General features: G+C 45.7%; 1 protein-coding gene across 1 annotated transcript in view; it reads left to right on the forward strand.

Moving 5' to 3' along the window:
- The window catches only part of NR3C1 (nuclear receptor subfamily 3 group C member 1), a 60,326-nt gene extending 42,223 nt beyond the window's left edge, over nucleotides 1–18,103 (forward strand). Inside the window, exons 5-9 of the mRNA XM_082291647.1 lie at nucleotides 2,914–3,192; nucleotides 5,643–5,787; nucleotides 10,912–11,042; nucleotides 13,815–13,972; nucleotides 14,823–18,103. Coding sequence (XP_082147773.1) covers nucleotides 2,914–3,192; nucleotides 5,643–5,787; nucleotides 10,912–11,042; nucleotides 13,815–13,972; nucleotides 14,823–14,975 — 866 coding nt within the window. The 3' untranslated portion in view covers nucleotides 14,976–18,103. The remainder of the gene's footprint in view (nucleotides 1–2,913; nucleotides 3,193–5,642; nucleotides 5,788–10,911; nucleotides 11,043–13,814; nucleotides 13,973–14,822) is intronic.
- The last annotated feature ends 483 nt before the right edge of the window (nucleotides 18,104–18,586 follow it).

An 18,586-nucleotide genomic window follows, 5' to 3' on the forward strand; every position in this document is an offset into this window, starting at 1 on the left:
GTTGGAGCCCTTCCCAGGGCAGTTTGTCTGAATTTTGGCACAGAGGATCCTAGAGAACAGTGAGATTTTGGAGGATGGATTTTGTTATATAAGTAGTTGGAGAAGGTGGGAAGAGGGAAGCTTTTATGGCTGAGAGGGAAAAGGAATCTAGAAAGTCAGCAGCACAAAATGGAAGAACCCAGAGTAGTGTGAAAGGGTGAAAAACACCCTGAAAACAAGAGAAAATGGGGTAGATCTGAACAGCTGGAGAATTGGTGTGCAGAAAAGCAAACTGGGAGGCAGCATAAAGTGCAGAAGAAACTAAAATCCAGTTTCTTTTATCTTGTCTATTTTAGGGTCACAGTTCAGGAATGACTGTTGTTTAAAAGATAATTAAATTTGCATGTTTTTTAGACAGTAATTTCTTTTTGAAAAGTCCCCAGCTGCATCCTCAGTGCATAAACAATGGTTATAGCAAACCAGTGAACGATCAAAAGAGATCCCAGTGTTCAGCCCATCAGTCCTTGGGCCCCTTGCACTCACCTGACTTCCTGCTGGACTTTTTCCAGGAACCTGCCCTGTTTTGGGTATCTCTCAGTTTCTCATACCTACAGGGGATTTCACTGTTAGATATTGGGTAGAAAACTAACTTATTTTTAAATTAATGAATTCCTTCATTCATTCATTCTATCGTGCAATATTTTAATTGGCCTGTTCTTGTCCTGAGTTAAAAGTGGCCCTTTCCAGTCACTTGATAGTTTTCTATTAGGTTTTTTTTTGCCATAAAATTATTAATGTTGGAAAAGACCTCAAGTCCATCAGTCAAACCTTTGGTCCTGCTTATCATCCTTTTCTGGAACTTTCTTTTTTCTACTGCATGTTTTTTGGGGCATAGGGGACTGGAAAAACATCAAACTATCAAGCTGCAGGTACCAGAGATTTACACAGCCCAATAATGATATTTTGTACTCCAGCCTTTATTTCCTTGAGTTCTCATTTCCGCTCCCACCGTTAATTGGTGTTCCTTGGCACCCTTTCTCTTTGTGATGTGCTGGAAGAAAAGATTTATTGTTAGGTTTTATGCCTGAAAAAAATGGTCTCATAATTTTTTTGGCTTTTCATGCCACATTTTACAATTAAACTTGGCAATTAAGGAGTTTTTTCTGCAGTCTTCACTTGGAATTTATTTCAGTTTTTTGAGGAATCTTTTGTTCTTTCTAATTCCTCGCCCTGCTTTGCTTGCAGTGGGCTGGTTCTGGTTCCCAGTTTAGAAGGACAGTGCCTGGTGCCCGTGGCTGCCAGGGGGTGGTGGCAGGTGCCTCGCCCACCTGGCTCAGGTGCTTGGGCCATCTGCCACCAGGCAGGGAGGAGGAAGCCTCTGCAGCCTGGTGGATGCCAGACTGCAGGAGGTTGGGGCTTGGGGGGGTTTTGTTTGTTTTGAACAGAAAATCTTGGATGCTTTTCTCTCCGTGCTGAGTTTATCTGTGGGGGTTATCTCCTGTAACGTGCCCTAAGGAGCTGGCTTTAAATTAGTGGTCTTTTTATTATTTGAAAATTAATTGCAAAGAAATGCATTATCTCAACCTTCTTTGTTTTTTTGGTGAGGTACAACTATATATCTAAGTCAGGACTGGTAACAGCCTAATAAAAATTCTTGCATAATAATTTGTCTTATCAGATCTGTTTATTTTGATTATCATTTTATCAGGCTTTCTGGGCTGGAAATACTCCATCCAGGTGTCTGCAGGAAGCTGAAGGCATGTGCTTCTAAATTTAAGTCAAAGCAGTTCATTCGCTCTTCAGAACACGGATAATGGGGCAAAAAATGCCAGAATATGAAAGGATTTTGAAGCAGCTGTTTCAAAATTGAGACGAGAATAAAAAGAAGCTCTTTGCTCCAAGGGAACAACTGTTGCTATTCCCTCATTGCAGGCTTGGCACATGTGGCCAGTCTACAAAACTTTGGGAAAACACAATTTATACAAGGTCTGTAGAGGATTCCTTGTCTTTGGCAGTTGTTTTCCGAAGGCTCCGTGGTAGCCAGAGGGAGGAGCGGGTCCAGGAAGGGGTTTTGTGTGCTGGCACTGCGGTGTTGGTGCATTTTGGGTGCTCAGGGATTCTGAACAGGTCAGAAGGAGCTTGGAATGCACAACCACATTACGTGATGCTTTTATGGGCTACGGATTTATCTTGGAAGTTCCAGAGCAGAAATCAATTAATTAACGGAGGCACCCAGGGAAGGAGCTGGGCTCGTTTGGGCTCCGTTAAACAGCGAGTTCCGTGTGGCCGCCTGCATCCAGGAGAGCCAGAGCCAAGCAGGAGACTCCATTAGGGGCAAGATGCTAATAAAATTGTTGCTCCAGCTTTTTGTAGTTTACAGTTAACATCTCTGTGTGATGTTTTATTTATTTGGCGAATGAGTTTTATGGTTTAATTATGCAGCAGTGATTTATATGCAAGAGAGCTGGCAAGAGAAAAAGCTCCTCCTGCCCAGCATTTAAAAAAAAAGAAACCCTGTTTTCCCTGGCTCGAGAGATCCAGTAACTTCTTACCCATTAAATATATTTTTTTCCTTTCTTTTGCTAGTTTCTATGCTTAGTATTTAAAGGAACTTTTAAAGTGTGCAGTCCTGCAGATATTTCTAATGGTGGGATTGGGCCTTGTATTTTAGAGTCAGCCTTGTAAAGGACCTGCAGACATTACTGAACATTTGGAAGCATTGGCGTAAATGTGACTTTTATTAAAATATGAAGTATTATTTTCACTGGAAGTTGACTTGGAATGAGTGCGAAGTTGCTGACTTCACAAACAAATGCCGCAGGTTTCACTGCCCCATCCCAGCTGTGGGGGGAGGAAAGCGGCGTTTCCTCTGCTGTGTTTATCTCTGTGTGGTCATTTCCATGTCCTCACCTGTGGTTTCCCCACCCTTTCCAGCTCGGAAGACGAAGAAGAAGATCAAGGGGCTGCAGCAGGGCGGCGCGGCGGGGGCGCGGGAGGCTCCGGAGGCGGCGGGGAGCAAGAGCATCGTCCCCGCGTCGCTGCCGCAGCTGACGCCCACCCTGGTGTCCCTGCTCGAGGTCATCGAGCCCGAGGTGCTGTACTCGGGCTACGACAGCTCCCTGCCCGACTCCAGCTGGAGGATCCTCTCCACACTCAACATGCTGGGGGGCCGCCAGGTGGTCGCTGCAGTCAAGTGGGCAAAGGCAATCCCAGGTAATGCACAAACACGGGGAAGGCTGCCTGCAGGCTTCCTGTTGAACCTGAATCCCTCTTTGTTTTCCCTCAAAGCTGTACAGATGAAGTGTTGGTAATATCGGGGCTTGTTTATGTCTCAGGTACTTCCAAAGTAGAAAAGCAGAAAAAATTGCAGATGTGAACGTTTATTTGCTTCAAATTAGGTCATTTTACTTGAACACTTTGACCATTGACTACTAAAATTCCTATTAAAATAGATATTTGTTGTAAAAGTATTACTGAGAGCTATTTGTATTAGCTCTGTCTCCACCTCAGATTCACGGGCTCCCAGGATGGTTTTGGTTGGAAGGGATCCTAAAACCCATCCAGTGCCACCCCTGCCATGGGCAGGGACACCTTCCACTACCCCAGGGTGCTCCCAGACCTGTCCAGCCTGGCCTTGGGCACTGCCAGGGATCCAGGGGCAGCCACAGCTGCTCTGGGCAATAAAGAATTATTTCTTGACTGTTTTTAGCAGTGAGGTTCTCTTGACTTCTGCAGACCAACATCACTGTGCTGGCTCATCTGGGCCTGAGTTCGTGGATGGTTCTTTTCTCACTCCCCCTCACTGTCCAGCTCCAGGGTGGAAGTCAAGGCGTTATTTTCTCTCCAGCTCTGTTCAAACTGCATCTGACCTGGGCAAAGAGGGAGGTTTGCTGCTATTTTGGCTCCCATCTAAAAACACAGTGAGACACAGAAGAAGTGATGTCAGATCTCAGCCTTGGACACAACACATGGCATCTGTGTTGGAGAGGCCAAGGCTAAGGGGAGCTGAAGGTGTTTGTTCCTACAAAACAAAGCCCAGCGTTTATCTCCCTCTCACCCCTGTCAGTGCTGTTCCCTACCTGTTCTCAAAAACCCTGGCAAAAACACCTCCATGACGCATAGGTTGCCCAAAAATAACATCACAGAACAGGTCTGCCAAAAAAAAAAAAAAAGAAAAAAGCCTGGTAATGAGATTTATGAGTCATAACTGTGTCTCTTTGAGCAGGGGAAATAAATTAACAGCGGGAAAGAAAGGCTGGAACACTCCAATGCATCTATGTCCAGCAGAGATGTGACTGGAGAGATTTGTGTGGGGTCTGGTTGACAAGGGTGGGGCAGGTTGGACAGGCTGGACTCTGGTCTTGGGGACTTTCCCAACCTCGGTGATTCTGGGATTCTGTGTCAGGGCTGTGTGCACTGGGCAGTTGTGCTGAATTAGCTCAGTCTGCTCTAGGAGAGGTTCACACGCTTCCTTCTGGGACAGGTTTTTGGGAGACCATCTGGTATTCCCAGATCCAGATTTAGATTCCATTTTATAAAACACTTCTGTGTTCATCATCTCCGCTGCACAGTTTTCGTAATTAGCCAAACCCTTCAGGTTAGAGCTTATGCTCTAAATGAAAATGCCAATCTTCTCTTTAATAACTACATTAATAGCAACTATTCTTACAATTTTTATCTCCTTTCTTTTGTTTGCTTAGGTGGTTCCTCATGAGTGTTTAATTTGTATATCCTGCTGCTGGTTGTAGCCCATCAGCCATGCTGACAGCATGCCAGCATTCCTTGCCAAACCCTTTAGTTGGGATTTCAAAATAACCTTTTCCTGGGGAGGGTTTGAGCACAGATTTCAAGGTTTGACCCAGCAAGATTGGAATCACTTTGAAACCCTTTCTTTGTATTTTGGAGGCGGTACCTGGTCATTCCTGGTGCCTCCAAAGCCAGGGGCTGTGTTCAGACCCACCAGGTTTGTTAAACGTTCATCTACTGGCTCTGTCTGTTGGCACAGCTTCAGGAAGCAGCTCTTTAGATGTTATGAGCTCTTTAGATGTCAGATGCTTAATAAAAATAGATAAAATCAACTTGTATTCAGGCTCTAATAATGGCTCCGTATGGCATGATAGTTTCTTGGTAAGTGTAGGCTGGATCTGATAGGAACTGATGCAGCAAATCCAAAGCTGGTGGCATTTTCAGACTCTTTGAGGGACCAATTGTCAGGTTTTACTCATTTCCTCCTGTTCAGCTGGCTCTGTTCATGCTACACAGGAGATGAGAAGCAGTAAATGCTGGTAACTAATGCAGTACTTGTAGGTTCAGTGTGCAATTGTTGTTGAATAGGCACAAAATCTGATATTAGATCATTTATTGTCTAGCAGACTGGTCTTGTGAAAAGTAGCAAAGCCTGTTATTTTTGGAGGGCAGCCCAGTGCATTACAGTGTGTGTGAACTATAATTGTTGCCTGACCATCACTTCCAGATAACCACGCACATATATGCTGTGATTTTTAATATTGCATCCCTTTTACTCCCTGTAGTACCTACACATTGATAACACAGCAGTTGTGCTGCTCATAACCCTGCTCCTTTTCCAAGTCACGCAAGTTTTTTGTCCTTTGTTGCTTTTTTGCATCTGACACCATCCCCCCCCTCAATTTTTATTTCTCCAGGTTTCCGAAATTTGCACCTGGATGACCAAATGACCCTCCTGCAGTACTCCTGGATGTTCCTGATGGCTTTTGCTTTAGGCTGGAGATCCTACAAGCAGTCCAATGGCAACCTGCTGTGCTTTGCTCCAGACCTGATCATTAACGAGTGAGTAGGACCTGCCAGTGCTGGGCTCTGCCTCGGGGGTGAATCACAGGGTGCTGAACCCTCCCAGAGATCCCACACCAGCCTCTCCTTTCCCACTTGTTTTTTAGCAGCAGCTTGCTTGGCATTTTTCGCTAAGTCAAACGGAAGGTGATTGAGATATTAAGTGTATTTATATCCAGAAGTTGTTGTGGGAGGTGTTTGTGCTTTAACATTCCATATTGTGACGGTTCCTGCACCATTCACTAGAATCATTCATTTCATCAGAGCCAACACAGTCAGAGGTAAAAATACGCCTGGGATGGAGAGAAGGGTTTGGCAAATTGCATGATATTCTGTCTGTTCAGTGTATCAGAGTGGCAGTATGGCCCTACCAGTGCCAGAGTGAAACATTTCCATCTGGTCTGATGAAATTAGGGCTGAAAAGACCAGGTTAAAGATGGAAGAACCTGCCTGATTTGTATTTTCTTGTTGAACTTGTTGTCAACTTTCAAGCAAAGTTGAATTTGGTGGAATGTTTGAACATACTTTTTCTTGCACCACACATTGTTTTCCTTGTATTTTTCCAGATTTGTGTTGTGCAGTAATTCCATGCTGTAGTGGAGGGAAAGAGGGAATTTGGGATTGCTGAGGTGATTGCATCCTATTCATGTCTCTGTTTCCTGGTTTTGATATGGAGGCAATACCATTGGCCTGATTTTGGCACAGTTTAATATCTTTGGTTTTATTTCACTTCAAAATCAGATCTCCCAAATATTTTCTGTGTTTTAAAAAAATATAATAATTGTTACCTTTTCTGTGGATCAGCCATTTCTGTATTTCATGTTTATTTATTCCCTTGCCTTTTTTTTTTTTTCATTGTAAATGTTTATCCAGGCTTTTGTAAACTGTAATCATTGCCTTACAATAATCATTTTTTAAAAAGGCTGAGGAGGAGATGGCAGGTGATGGCCCATTTGTGTACTTGTGTTTATTAAAGTGCTTAGAATGTGTCCCTGGAGCAGAATGGTCTCTGCGTGGTGGAATTGTGGTAATTGATGTTGTCACTAAGTGCAGTAACAGCTGATTTGCTGTAAGTCAGAGGTCTCCTGCTGTTCTATCAGTGGGTCAGAACCACAGAGCTTCACTGCTAGGTGTTGGTACTCTTGAAAACCCCCAGAAATGCAAGGGTAATGCTGTTACAGCAAACAGTAGTTCCCAAATTCCTTCCAGCTACGGTTTGGTAAATCGTAGATCAGAGTAACATTTGTTTTCAATGAAACACGGAGCTGACTGAGAGAACTGCAGTTCCTTCTCCAGTGGGCTGCAGGTTCTCTAAAACTCTCTGGTCATAACTTCTTATGTCCCATCCCTCAATAAAACAGAGCCACCTCGGGGTAAAACCTGGCAAACACCGAGTGAGCCGTGAGAGCTCTACACAGGCAGAGCTGGGGGGCAGCTGGGCCAAAAATACCCTTGGGTTTGGGTGATGAGATGTGTCCACGTGGGATGGCTGAGGTGAGAGCTGGGGAGTGGTGCTGAGCTGGGGCTGCACAGCTGCTGCCAGGGGGGCAGGGGCAAAACCCACACCCGAGCGCAGAGCCACTGCCTTGGCCACAGAGAAGGGCAGCTGCTTCTGGTTTAATTCTCTTTCGGTTTTATATGGGGCTTAGAAAACTATTGGTTTAGTTTTTGAGCTTTCAAGACTTACCCTCATGTTTGGTACAGTTCAGTGTCTTCAGCTTCAGGAAGGGAAACTCCATCTTTGAGGCGTCTCCAAGACATGGTGGTTCCATTGGGCATAACTGCAGTTATTGATTGATTTCTTTATGGGATTAACTAGACTTTCTTTAGCTTCGTGTATCTGCTCAAGCATCTGAGCAACATCATTTATCCTTGTGCCAGCCCTGTCCAGTGTGTTCCTGTGTAGTTACTGTTACCTACATGGAGTAGCAACATCCAGTAGCTCACAGTGTGTGGTGGAGGAGAAGATTAAATTCTCTTCTTAAATCTGAAACTGGCAGATTAGTAATTTGCTCAGTCTTCTTCTAAAAATTGAATATTTATTGAATATTCCACTTTTATGTCTGTACTCCTGTATTTTATTTATTTTTTATGGAGGTATGTCTATACTAGCTGGCAATTTTATATATATATTATACGTGTTTTTATACAGACACACATGAAACTTGAATCAAGCTGTTGAAAAGTTTGGCAGCTGAATAAATCTTAGGCTTTAGGCCATTATTTAGTACTTGGAAAGGGTTTAAACCTGTGATTTTTCAGTATTGTATAACTGTTTCCCCAGTCTGTGATTCAAAACATGCCCTGCTGGAACTGGCACTGGTTGTGTCTCAGCTTTCGTCCTCTGGGTATGTCACAGTGTGCCCGAAATTACAGTGAGCACAGTGACAGTGCACAGTTGTGTTCATCGAGCAGCAGATGCCATTTAATTGCTGTCCAGCTTGAGATAGAAGTTCTTGCAAGTCCTGGGCCTCAGGATTTTGACTCTGGTTCCATGCTTGTCACTGTAGCTCCTTGCTGGGGAGATGTGAGGTCACTCGTTTGTCCTTCTGATCTCATGTGCCATGCAGGGTAGCTGTACTGGTGGGTTTCAATAGGAAGACAACAAGTGATGTCAGTTTTATAAGCAATGTTTTGTCAACTGCCTTGTTCCTTGAATTTTTTCCCCAACATTCTTTTGTAACTCCTTGTGTGGAGTTGGTGTCATCTGGTTTTCAGAACAGCAGCATCTTGTTTACTGGGGTTTGGTGTTGTACAGCTCTGCAGAACGAGTGACTCAGAGCAGTGTGAGAGCCCTGCCGTGCTTGCCTCAGCCACGTGCACGTCCCTGTGCTCCGGGCCTAGGCTGAGGCACGGGGGGTGGATATTGGGGGACAAGGACGAGGTCAGGGAGCCCAGCCTGGTTCTGTGGTGGTTCCAGCTGAGAAGGCAGGTGCGTGGTGTCCTCACCAAGCACTGTGTCTGTTCCAATGAGCTGAGTGTAGCACCCCTGAAGTGTTACGCTGGTTTGCGTGTGGGCGAGTGAATCCGTGGGGTTGGTGAGTGCCCTGTGCAGGGAGGGGAGCTGGGATCCTGAGCAAGCCGAGCCCTGAGCCCTGCCCTTGTCCTGGTCTGTCTCTGTGACCCCACGGGCATGTCCCCAGGACAGCTCCCTGTGCCAGCTGAGATCATCTGATGTGCCCTGGCCAGGATGGGACTGGCTGGGAGCTCTTGCCAGCGCGTGTGGCAGCGCTGGGACGAGGCGGTGAATCAGCCTCCCGTGCTCTGACACCGGGCACGGGGCAGAGCCGCCCTGTGCCCAGACCTCGCTGAACACAGGGGCTGTGGCTGCTGTAGTTCAGGAACTACAGCTTGTGTAGCCTTGGCACTGCCCAAAATCTGTGTGTCTTCCGCTGGATCCTCAACCTCGTGGATGGAGTTGCATTCCCAGCAGGCAGAAACAAACCACAGGCTGACCCCTTTCATAATGTTTATTTTAACCTTCTGCCCAGAAATGGGCACAGTTTTATGTGAGGAAAACTGCTGAGTCCTGGAAGAGAATGGCTTTAAATTACTCAATTTGAAGTGAGATGCCCTTTGATACGGCCCAGAGGGGCCAGGACAGCACCACCCGGCCAAGTGGTGCCTTTGTGTCAGGCACCCTGAGAAACATCCCACAGCCAGCGTTGCACTCACTCCTGTTTCACACAGCGTTACTTCCTGTGCACTTTGTGTTCCTGCTGGTGCTCCCTGATGCTGGAATCCCGAGGTAAAGCCAGGGTGTCTGGGTTGCTGTGAGTGCCCACACACTGTGTCTGTAGAATTGGGCTGTGCCACACATGCTCAAGTTCCACGTGGAAGGAATTGTCCAACAGCTGTGTTTGCAAATGCTGGGGTTTTACACTTGTGCTTGGTCTGCTTTAATACAGTTTCAGTAGTTGGTATTTCTGTCTTCCAAAAGCCATCAGAATTCCCTGTGGTGAAAGGGCTGTTCCTTGTTTCCACTCCGGGTTTCCCAGAATGATCATGAGGGTACCTTGTATAATCCTCCCTAAGGGCTAAGGAAGGGAGAATGTAAAAGTGATCAGCTTTGGAGGGATTGTAGTTTCATAACCAAATCTTACTCGTAACTCCCACAGGGATCCCATTTTGTGTCTGTGTAGATTATAATGCTGCATAGGTGACACCAAGGAAAGGTGACACATCATTAACAAAAAAATGAAGTGCTGGCGTCACTGCAGAGAGATTGTGTACTCATTGCATGGGGTTATTTTGCTTGTCTTTTTCTCTACAAAAGAAAACCCATGGAAAAGCATAAATCTGTCTTACACTCTTCAGAATTAGTCTATTCTTCATTTCCCACTCAAAACTAATTCACAGTAACCAGCTGTATGAGCACACATAAGCAGGATTGCTGTGTCAGATGAGGTATTAAATAAAAGGAGTTCCTGTCTTGATGCAAGGCTTCACTGAAATAGGAAAAAAAAGAATATGTAAAAACATAATGTTTGTTATTCTGATTCCAAGATTTGCCTTTTGTTGTCAACATGACTTTCCATTTATGGTTAGAAACATATTTATTACAGTACAAAGATAATGAAGTTTAATTGCAGTGCTGGTCATTGCTTCAGGAAAATAGGCACAAGTATAAAGTCACTTAGAAAACTGAGAAGTTACAGGAAGATACTGGTAAATATATAAATCTGCATTAAATTAGGTGCATTTCTCAAAAGTGTTGAAAGAATGAGAGAAATCCCAGTTTTAATGTGGCACTCCATCAGGTTTCCTTAGGAAGATGAGATACTCTGGGACCGCCAGGCTCGGGGAACTCAGACTGAACTTGATTTCTGTGTCACGTTGGTGCTGACAGCTGCTGATAGCAGAGCTTGCTGCTGAGTCCTTGGTGCAGACAGGCTCCCTTTGTAAAGGCACTGGGACTCAGGACGTCACCGTGCTCGTCCCACGCTCGGGGCCAGTGTTCATGTGTGTCACCGAGGCAGTCACCTCAGGGGCTCACTGGGAGATGAGTGTCCTTTGCTGTGCGGTGGCTCACGTACAGCTCCTCATCTGCAGCGTGGAAAAACAGATATCCAGAACGTGCAGCTAGCCAGACATTTCACTGATTCCTGTGCTTTTATTCCTCAGGCAGAGGATGAATCTCCCATGTATGTATGAACAATGCAAACACATGCTCATGGTGGCCCGAGAGCTCTCCCGGCTCCAAGTCTCCTACGAGGAGTATCTCTGCATGAAGACGTTGCTTCTCCTCTCTACAAGTAGGTGAACAGCTCAGTACTGAGCTTTTTGCATTTGCGTGTACAGAAGTATGTGGTGGATTTGCAATAGATATTGTGAGATAGATTTATACAATATGCTACGTGCTGGTTCTTATCTTTAGGTAGGATATGCTGCAGTTAAACAAGTCACAGCTTAGTAAATTCTGTCTGTACTGCATGAAAGTTCAAAGTGCAGAGTCAGAAGTAGTCCTTTTAGAATATACAGAAATAAACTAACCTGAGACAACATAACTAATATAAGTGATTATGTGTAAGCACCTTTTACAGTGTTATTTTTCCCCTCTGCTGATATCACTGGTATCCAGTGACTTTGTTCTCCCTGTGCTTCGTGGGGCTGGAGCTCCCTGAGGATCTGGGCTCAGCCCAGGCTTGACATTCACTCAGCAAAGAGAGTGTGAGTGTGAGTGTGAGTGTGTGCTGGGGCGGGTGTGAGCCGGGCATCTTGTGCCGGGACAGCCTCTGTGTCCTGGGAAATCCCATCCCTTCCCATCCCATGGTCACAGGATCCCGAGGGAGCTGCCTCAGGCAGGGACTGACGTGTTCCTATTCCTGCCTGGCACGAGGGGTCTGGTTCAGAGCAGTGACAGAGGTGCCAGAATGTTTGAAAGGTAGCAAGAGCAGCAGAGCAAGTGAAGATTTGTCAGCGTACCTCGGTACTTCTGCATCATCCTCGTCAGGTGGTTTGGCTTGGAAGGAGCCTGAAATGTGATGAAAAGTAAATATTACTAAGTTTATTACACTGAGGGTGTAAACATTCCTTATCTTTAATGTTTCCAGTAATAGCATTGATTCGTATACAGAAATGAGAATTTGTTCACCTTGGGCTTTTTCCGGATAGGAGCAGGAGGAATGGGAACCGCAGCACTGCTCACGGGTCAGGGCAGGGGGTGATGGCTGTGGGCAGGGCGGTGTGAGGCTGCCATGGCCAGTTCCCCCAGTGCCCGGTGCCCCACCAGCCTGGCCGTGCCCAGCACTGCCTCGCTGCCAAGCCCAGAACTGGGACAAGGGCTCTTTTCAGAGGGAACTTTCAGCCTCTCACGGCCGTGGGCTTTGTAGGAACTTAAAACTTCCCTGAAACTGCAGATTTCAAACAGTTCCTGTTTGATTCTGAAATTTCTCCCAAAAATTCCTCAAGTGTTTCGGGTGTGGTTTAGGGCAACTTTCCTTACAGGAGCTGGAAATTTCCATGGTGAAATTTCCGTGGCAGAAGTGGTGAGGAGGCAGCACTGGCAGAATTCAGCCCCTCCAGCAGCGGGGCTGGGCAGGAGCTGGCAGTGCCCAGAGAGGCCTCTCCGCTCGATTTCCAGTGGGAGACAATTTATCTTCATTTCATTAAGGACATACATTGTGTGAGTGGTACATCATGGAACTTCTGCAATTGAATGGCTGAAATTTCTATAGCTCTTTAATCCACGACTTGACAATTTGAGTTTGTTGATTGTGTTTCTGTGTTAAGTTTTCCAAGAGAAGAGGAGGAGGAGTAAAACAGGAATCCCACACAGGTCTAGACTTGTAGCTCACACACAGACGTAGCTCAGAGACCTTTTCCATGTGAAGTATTGAAACAGTTGACAAGTTTCATCTCCTGTGTAGGCAAGGCAGGCAAGAGACTTCATTCCAGAGCCTCTCAGAGGCTGACAGTGTGGGGAAGGTTGGGTTTCCTAAGGAAGGGAATGTGCTTTAATGGCCTCTGTCCTCTTCTCATGCTTTCGGTCACCTTTGTCTCAGCTCTTTCTCCTCTCTGTCTTCAGCACTTTGACTTCCCTGAGGTGATCAGAGGCTTCAAAGGAGGCACCTTACGGACCTCTGGAGTCCCCGTGCTCCATTTGTCCAGGGTGGTCCTTGGCCTTTGGAAGAACCATCCCCACAGGAGGATGTAGGCACAGGGACTGCAGCTGGATTTGAATCCCCAGGCCTCAGGTTCCTGTCCCCAGCTCCTCCTCTGGCCAGCACTGTCTCAGTGTCCCATCCCTGTCCCAGACTGTCCATGCCCAGATTCCCCATGGCTTGGGCAGTCTGTTTGTTGTCCAGCCTGTCCCTGCCCTGCCTGGTCCCGTTACTTGATCCATGTCAGGAGGCTCAGAACCAGATGATCTTCCAAGATCCTTTCCAAGCCAAGCCTTCCTGTGATCCTGCCCTTGCTCTTCCCTGGGCACGCAGCATTTTTATGGAACCTTCCTAATACCACATTTCCCAGGACCTGGAGAATACAGGAGCCCCAGCCCTGGTGGTTCTGCATCAAGGTGCTTCCAGGGCTGCGTGTTGTTGCCTCCATGGTCCAGTTCCCTTCCCACTGTTTTTTGGTGGGATACCTTCGGAAGTTTGGTTTTTTTTTATTTTGCAGCAGGCCTGTGCTTTGTGTTCAGCTGGTCCCTGTCCTATCCTGCTCTCTCCTTGTCTCTCTGCTGTCATTTCAATCGATCCAAGTCCTTTTTCTTTTGCTCATTTTCATAGAATGGTTTGGGTTGGAAGTGAATGGTTTGGGTTGGAAGGGACCTTAAAGCTCATCTCATTCCAACCTAAACACTTCCCAGGATGGGGCAGCCACAGCTTCTCTGGACAGCCTGTGCCAGGACTTCCCCACCCTCACACAGAAGAATTCCGTATTTTAACCTAAATTTCCCCTCTTGCTCTTTGTCCTGTCAGCACAGCTCCTGATGAAGATTCCCTTTCCACGTAAGCAATGTAAGAGAACTGAAATAATGACGTGTTTCAGTTTTAGTGTTTTAAAGGCTGGTGTCCATGTTGCAGTTCCCAAGGAAGGCCTGAAGAGCCAGTCCCTGTTTGAGGAGATCCGCATGACGTACATCAAGGAGCTGGGCAAGGCCATCGTCAAGAGGGAAGGGAACTCCAGCCAGAACTGGCAGCGATTTTATCAACTGACTAAACTGCTGGACTCTATGCATGATGTAAGTCCTGACAGGAATGCTGCAGGCATTCCAGAGAAATACGTTTGGGGCGGGGACAGTGATCTCCTCCAGCTCTTTTTATTTAAAGGGACAAATATCAGAGAGGAGGAGGAGGAGGAGGAGGAGGTCGTGCTCCTCTGCTGTCTCACTAAAGGCAAATTGACAGCCTTGAACATGCTCCTCTCAGGCTGCCTCTGCAGTGCAATCCACAGCAGTTAATTGTATAATTAAGCTCATTTTCAGTCTCTTCAGTTTTTAAAAATTCTATGGCTTTAAAAAGGAGGGACTCAGGAACTGTAACTGATTTTGCAGTAGAAGCAGAGATGTGACTTTTAAAAGCAGTGTTATCTCAGAGCCCAGTGAGTACAGAATTTATGGAATAGTTTGAAATTCCGTTAAAACAATGCCTCAGCACTATGTGTAGTGTTAGCAGTGATCTAATTTTGAAGGAATTTCCAATTCAGACTGTCTCCTTTGGCAGTTTAATTACTTATGTAGCACAAAGCAGTGTTTAAGACAAGGGTAACTTTGAGACCTCAGAATTACTGGGTTTTTTCTTGTTACTGTACCAAGCACCTGGAAGGATCTCATTTAGCTTATCCATGTGTGTGTTATTTATCTGCTGGAGTGGGAATTGGTACCAAATCTCCTCAGTGTTTGTAAAGCCTTGCACAATCTTTGTTTGGTTTATACCAGAGTGCCATGGACAATAATTATTAATGAACTAAATGAGGATTCCTGTGCACGTCTTGCCTGAGCCCCATCCTGTGGGCAGGAGTTGGGGAGGAGGAAGGTGAATGTTCTCTGAACGTCTTCATGTGCAAGTAATTCTTTGTCTTGTCACTCGTAGGTGGTTGAAAATCTTCTGAGCTTTTGCTTCCAGACATTTTTGGATAAATCCATGAGTATTGAGTTCCCAGAAATGCTGGCAGAAATCATCAGCAATCAGATACCAAAATATTCCAATGGAAATATCAAGAAGCTCTTGTTTCATCAGAAGTGACTGCCTTAACACAAAGGGTTGCCTTAAGAAACCATCACACGATAGCTTTGTTTTGTAAAGAGAAAACCTACAGACCTTGTTCCTTTTGTCCTCGCAGGTGTTTCTTTTGTAATTATGCACTACATGTGGTTTACAGAGGGCCAAGAGTTAGGCTGGAGAAGCAGTGGAGATTTCTCACGTTTGGGAAAGAATTGGGGAGAAAGGAAAGGAAAAGAAATCGGTTTTGGCGGAAATTTTCTCTCTCCCCTCGTGCACCATCCCTGGATGTATCGAACCACCAGTGACAAGCTCTGAGGCTGTTACGAACATTCTGCTAATTAATTAATTAATTGCTGCAGTTGGCCGGAGACAATTTTTTAGGCTTTTTTTTTTTAATTTAGTAAAGTGTTTTGGATTTTTTTTTTTTTTTTTAAAGTTAAGGTAGTATTTTGGTTTATGCATGTAACCTGAAGAAAGTTTACAAGTGTATATCAGAAAAGGGAAGTTGTGCCTTTTATAGCTATTACTGTCTGGTTTTAGCAATTTCCTTTAACTTTATATACCGTGAACTCGGCTTGTTCATTTTTTCTTACATAATTTTTTTGTAATACTTCAAGATGCCTATTGTACAGCTGGTTTTTTAAGGTGGGGCAGCTCGTAGCTTTCCTAAAGAACCTCTAGACAGTAAATACTCAAGTAGATTCACGTGAAACTGGGTTGGGCTTTTCTAACCTAACGCTTTCAACTGGCAAAGCAGCCATGAAAATTGGGCTTTTTCTAAGGGCCAGGGTGGGTGGGAGAACACTCTCAAATCTCATTTCAGTAGACCCAGATGAAACAAATCCTTTTGGTACATTGCAAAAGTGTTGGATATGCAGATTCATAGAAAATTAACCCAGTCCTAACTGGATGTAAATGAGCAGGTTATTTTATATATTGAAAAAAAACAAAGAAGCCTGATTTTTGCATATGATGCAACAGCCATAACGCAAAGAGTCACGGGCTGCATTGATGCCAAGAAGATCAGTCCTGACTGCCCATCAGGAAATTTTCAGGAAAATATGCATAGCTTCAGAAAAGTTTACTTCTGTGTGGAGATACTCAGTTTTCTATACACTTAAAGCTGTCATCACACAAGTATTTCTGGAGACCCCACGGACAGGGGAGGACGTGTGAGTGCACCCAGCAGCTGGGTTTGTTCTCCTGTAGGATTCTGGAATCCTCCTCTCTGGGGACTTGTCCACGCAGCTGGGACTGGATCTCCCAGCTCCAAACTCGCCTGGTTAGAGACCCAATTCCACATCTCCACCCTTCACTGACTGCTCCATCCTCTTTCCTGGAGAGCAGGAGAGCTCCGCTACTGAGTTCGTGGTCTTAGAGTTGTCTGTCAAACTTTCTGTCTTTGTAAGGCTGCAGCCCTTCACATTGAATTCCTGGCGTGCCATAAATTCCCATAGGCCTTGTGGATTTCTCCTTGTTGCCATTGATGAGGATATTTTCGACATTTAGAAGCTGTAGTAGCCTTTTCTACGTGCACCTTAACAATTTTCTGTATTTCAAAACTGAAATATTTACTAAGCCACTCTAAAATTTGATTTTTACTCAAAGTGGCCAGATTGTTTGTGTAATAGAAATGAGAAAGATCATCTGAGAAAATACAAAACCTAATATATTTTTATATTTAGTTATAGTTTCAAATATGTATAATCAGTATATTTGCTGATCCAAGAAAAGAAGGGAAGGGCTACTGCAGCTTTAAAAGCAATTTATTAAATGATTGTAAAATAGCTTGTATAGTGTATAATAAGGATGATTTTTAGATGACAGATTGCTTTATCATGATACATGTAATTATATTTTTTGTAGGGGTCACAAATATGCTGAGTGGAACCGTTCCGTGTGGTTTGGCCGGAGGCAGCACCGGGGCTGTCGGTGTTGGTATCCAAAGAAGTGCTCTGTTCAGAGGGGAAAACCTGTGCTCCAAGGGTGCTTGTAGGGTTTGCTGGGCTTGTGTTTATCGAATCACTGTGTACAAATTCCCGTTGGCTTTGGGTGGGATACTCCTATCTGTATGGTCGGGAGCCGCTCCCGAGGCACGGCTGAGCCAGACCCCACTGCAAAAACTGTCACGGCTCTGACCCGGGGGCTCAGACACAGCCTCACTCCCCCAGCAAAAACAGCTTAGAAATTGGGCAATAATCCACATCCAGGTGCCAGCAATATGTAAATACAGAGTGTGGGGTGTTCACAGCACATTTCTACAGTGAGCAGACCTTGGTTTCCAGCTGAAATAGGAAACTCAATTCTCATCCTTTCTTAAAGCTCTTTTTGAATGTTATAGCTATTAAAAAAGATCCTATATTCAGTACTTTGGAGTAAAATAGCATCTTTAATAAAAGAAAATAATCACTCTCTTCTTTGATCTGTAAGGAATTACATTTTGTAATGGGTAAAGGTCAGGATTTTAATTACAACTTGCAGCCCAAGTCATTGGGAATCCTCCCACGCCCGTTTGCGATACAGATAGGAGTGTGTACTGGTGGGGTTTGGGGTCAGGGGAAACCTGCTCTTACTTTGGAGAATGTTTTATAAACTTGCATCCCCAGAGCCCTTGGTCGGAGCCTGGGGCCAGCGTGTGTGGGTCGGGGTGCCGGGATCCCAAATTTTCACTTTTGCCAGCAAAAGTAACTGCAGTGAACTCCAGCAGCTGATGGAGTCAGGGGTTGGAACTGGATGAGCTTTAAGATCCCTTCCAACCCAAATTCTGGGGTTGTGTGATCCCCTCGTGAGAGAACCGGTCACATAGGAGGAGAGGCTCTCTGCCCCTTGTGTCTGTTTGCCTGTATATTCATTTTTAGTCTCTGGATTTAAGGAAAAACAAAGGAAACTGTGATGTTAGAGGAAAAATCGTCCTGTACGTGCTGTTCAGTTTAAACTTCACCAGTGAGACTCCGTAGTGCTGTAGCCAGCAGTGAGAAGTCCATGTCCTGTTATCCGTAGTCCGTGTAGCAGTGGGGAGTCCCTGCACTCTGGATAAAGCAGGGAGAATTCCGGCCTTGGCCCTTCAGTGCCTTATCACAAAGTGCACGGATCCGCCCGGGACGGCGGGGGCAGCTCAGGACTCGCAATGGCCTTAGGGGGACACCGGGACAGGGGACGCGGGGGCACGAGGGGAGGGCAGGGGAGGGGGGCTGGGGACTGGTGCCAATCGATGCCGAAAAATGACCTCGCCGTTTCCACAGGAAAAGGTAGGAAAGGAGGAAGTGCCTGGATGAACGTGGGCTGTGGGAAACACCCCGCAGCCGAACTTCAGAGAGGGAGGACTTCAGGGACATGACTTAGAGTGAGATTTTATAAAGATTGTATTATTATATCCCTGGAAGAGTTCAAGGCCAGGTTGGATGGGGCTTGGAGCAGCGTGGGATAGTGGAAGGTGTCCCTGCCTGTAGCAGGGGGGAACAGATGAGCTTTAGGGTCCCTTCCAACCCAGTCCAGTCTGGGATTCCATGGTCACAGACCAGTCACGCTCTACCCTTATCCCAGTCTGCAGCCAGGGCTTGCTGAGCCATCGACGTCTCATAGGAACCAAATTTCCCGCGACGGTCGAGGGCCTCTCCATGCGGAGGCCTCGT

This window comes from Coloeus monedula, assembly GCF_965178545.1.
Source record: "Coloeus monedula genome assembly, chromosome: 15".
Taxonomy (NCBI): Eukaryota; Metazoa; Chordata; class Aves; order Passeriformes; family Corvidae; genus Coloeus; species Coloeus monedula.